Genomic DNA, 3,778 nt, shown 5'->3' on the forward strand with positions numbered 1-3,778 from the left:
AACTGTACATCACATACTGAATGTATCATCTCACAGCAACTTTTCTTTGACTTCAGTAATTAACACTATTAAGTTCACATGTGTCTTGTTCAGCTGTCTGTATTTAAGTGGACTCATTTCCCTTGTTTCTCATCTTGGTTATTGTTGATCCTAGCCAGTGGTTGCCGTAAGTTTGCCTTAAATTCTAAAAAGGACTCTTTTCTGAAGTTTTTGATGTTGATCATCTTGTGATTGTTTTGCTTTCTGGATATTTTCCTTTTAAGTTGTGTGCCCGAGATTTTTTGGTGTTTTTGTACATTTTTTAAATTTGGATATTTTCAGATTTTCTAATTAGATCAAGATTTAAAATATATCTTTTGTATTAAACTCTGAAGTACGTAGTGTCTCGGTGTTGGGTTCATTAACCTCTTAAGAAGGACTATTAAGAGTCTAACACCGGAGACCTGGGTTCTAATCCTGACTCTGACAATATATTTGGATATAATAATCTACCTTGATTGAACTGGTCATAAAAGAATGCAACATTTTGATTCATATATTTTTATTAAAATACACATTTTGATACTCAAATCATGATACAATTGTGTTTGTTGTGTTGTTTGTTTCTCCTGCAGTTGGACTTAAGCAAGAAAGTAGAAGAGCAGAGGAGACAACAGCAGGACAACACTTCCCTTATTCATCCCACCTGAAAAAGACAGTAAGTAGTTTAGGATTAAATAATAAGAATAATAATAATAACACTTATTCATATTTGCATGCACATTGTTCCTCAGTTTCATCACAGTTTTTTAAAAGCAATATCACTGCAACCAATCATAGAACAAGATGTCAGATTACCGTCTAAAACTTTAAGACAGGGCATTCAAATCAAATAATGCAAACAATATTAGGCAATATTAGGCAAACTATTGATTGTTCATAAGAATAGAGCGATAATAAACTTAACCATATGAAAAGGAGAAATTAGACAAGTCTATAGTTATCACTAAAACACAATTGTAAAAGATGCTGCACATTTAAATGATTACATTTTGATATTATGCACGGATACTATGGACAGTCACCTGTTTGTTTCAGTCTGTGATTATTTCTTTTATTTCCTCTTTTGAATTCATCAACTATAAGGGCAAATACCTGCGGCATTGCAGAGATCAGTGTCACAGCACTTGTTAATTATTGTGATTCCACTTTGTAGTTTTTGAGTCCCAGATTCGCACTGAAGTGCACACTGTTTAGTCGTGGTGGACTCTTCCATGGATCCTACAAATAAGCGTATAAACTGTAATCCGACAGGATAATAAAACAAAAAGATCAAGTTTATCTCCCGTGCATTACTTTCAGTACATGTTTGCAATAGATCTCCACAGTATTCTGCACTTGCCTATGGTTTGATCCACTGTTATACTTTGACATTTGGAAAATCCCGCTAGACAAGTCGTCTCTTTTGCCTCACAAGAAGTCGTCGCAGAAATGCACGAGTAGCACTTGAGTGAGTTTCCTTAAAGACAGAGAGAGAGATTTGGTGTATAGCTAAAAATACATTATTAAATGCTTGTTTGTTTGTTTGTTTTACCTCTAGTAAGAAAAAGCAGAAGAAGAACAGCAGACACTCTCAGATCCATCATGTATCATCAGGAACAGAATTATAAATTACTGTTTCGTTTCCTTCTTATTTGTCTGTTGAGGAAGGGGTGGATTTATGAGGGGAAACCTCGAATCACTGATTGTTTCCTGTTTTTGTATAGCGTCCAGCTTGTATGTCACATCATAAATTCATATACATCAAATGCAGATATTCAATAGTCCAATATTTATTGTAATAATGAACATGCATTATGTGAAGTTTATTTATAAACTAATTTCGAGAAGATCACATGCTTATGATTGACATGGCTGGTCCTGCATTAGCTAACGTATGATTCACCAATCAGACAATTCCTAACTTCTTATAAATAACCAAAGTGTCCTATAGTACCTCAGTCATCTTCGTCTTGAAGAATCCCCCCTTCCACCCCATCTCCGCCTCTTTTCCTTTATAGGGCAGCACGGTGGCACAGTGGTTAGCACTGTTGCCTCACAGCAAGAATGTCTCTGGTTTAGGTTTTTACCTGGACAGTTGACATTTCTGTGCAGAGTTCATGTTCTCCCCGTGCTTGTGTGGGTTTCTCCCGGGTTCTCCGGTTTCCTCTGGCCAGACGGAGTCTGCGGACGTTATTTGCTATTTCTGAGGAGAATTTTGGTAAAAATCTGCGGATTTCTGCAGAATTATTTGGGAGTATCATAACTAAAACCTTAATATATGAAATAAAAAATAATATCTTTTAAACTTTTATTTAATGTTTAAATTGCAAATCCAATTAGATTCACTTTATTTGGTAAACAAAGCAAGTCTCTCATATAATCTACCAAAAGACTGAAAATATTAATGTACAAACTGTATTGTACATAAATTAGATGAACATTTTCATATTAGTCAATAATATTACTGTAATTAATTTAAAAACTGAATAAATATAGATTTACAAACATTTACTCAAGTAAATGAACAGAATTAATGATGAGCTAAAAATCTGCGGAAAATCTGCACATGCAGGTTTCGTGTGGGCCTAAGTAAATTGACTAAACTAAATCAGCACTATAGACGAATTTCAACCAGCAGCAAATCCTCATAGCAATCCTTAATCAGCGGAGAGGGGTTCTCGTGATCTACCTGAGCTCAAACTCCCCTCTCGCCCTGCAAACAGGAGAGAGCCCTGGGCTGGAGGATCTTATGAGCTCAGGGCTCTCTCCCGGGACAGCATGCCAAACAAGCTTTATTACTAATCATCAGCTAAGTGTGAACTATTGAAATTGGTGTCCTGGGCATTTTAAAATACGGTAAATAATTATTTATTATTTTCAGTTTTACAGTGCTTTTCAAGAATATTCACATTATATTTTTCTGTGGTTTTCATAAGGTGGTTACAATTAGCTTAACAGTTCAGAGGGGGAAAGCCCCGCCCATTAGTGATGATCTCTCCCTCATTAGCATAGACAGCCCTGAGTGAGAAGCAGCTGTCCAATTGAGTTTTTGTGCCATACCTGTCAAATATAATGTCATTGACTTAGAGGATTATAAATGTGGAAATTTAGGACACACATTTAGGAAATTTAGGATACACATTTAGGATACACATTTAGGATACAGGAAATGATCAGTCTTAAATTTTTCAAAGAGATACTGCTAGTTCTGTTTTGAATCTGCCGCTTTGCCGATACACAGATATATACGCTAGATATTGCATATGGACGCTGAGCATGCGTCAATAGCGCCGCCACATTTGTACAGTGCTCCCAGGACAAATGTCATTCAACCGCACTAGTCAAAACAGTGTGCCAATGGGAAGATGCTGGACTTTAGCGCTGGTGTAGTAATGAGCAAACAGAAAACGAAGCACAGAGGCAGAACATATCATGGGTAAGATTTCGTTTTTTACGTTTTTATACGTTACGAACTGTTGTGCTAAGCAAGTCACGTTATTAATAAAAATGCAGTCTCTTAGTGCACTGATCATAAAGAAAGTAGCACCAAACTCACACTAAATACTAGGCTTATGCTAGTTTTGCTGAATAAAATAAGCTTATTTGCTTTACTGTTTGTTTGCTTTATTTTTAAAGCACATTTAAAAACAACAGATGTTGACAAAGTGCTTTACAAAAAGACCAGCATACAAAATATATACTTATATTTAAAAATAAGCAAAATATATAAAACTGATTAAAATTAATTACTTGCATT

The 3,778-nt window shown here is 35.4% G+C and overlaps 1 protein-coding gene across 1 annotated transcript; it reads right to left on the bottom strand.

The window, feature by feature from the left end:
• Positions 1–524: 524 nt before the first annotated feature.
• Positions 525–1,660, bottom strand: LOC130215140 (fulditoxin). The gene is made up of 4 exons (XM_056447044.1): positions 1,574–1,660; positions 1,382–1,498; positions 1,135–1,260; positions 525–685 (listed from the first exon to the last, which is right to left on the bottom strand). The coding sequence occupies exons 1-4, from the start codon at positions 1,623–1,625 to the stop codon at positions 621–623; spliced, it is 360 nt and encodes a 119-aa protein (XP_056303019.1). The 5' UTR covers positions 1,626–1,660; the 3' UTR covers positions 525–620.
• Between the last annotated feature and the right edge of the window lie 2,118 nt (positions 1,661–3,778).

The sequence above is a fragment of the Danio aesculapii genome, chromosome 21, assembly GCF_903798145.1.
Source record: "Danio aesculapii chromosome 21, fDanAes4.1, whole genome shotgun sequence".
Lineage (NCBI taxonomy): Eukaryota > Metazoa > Chordata > Actinopteri > Cypriniformes > Danionidae > Danio > Danio aesculapii.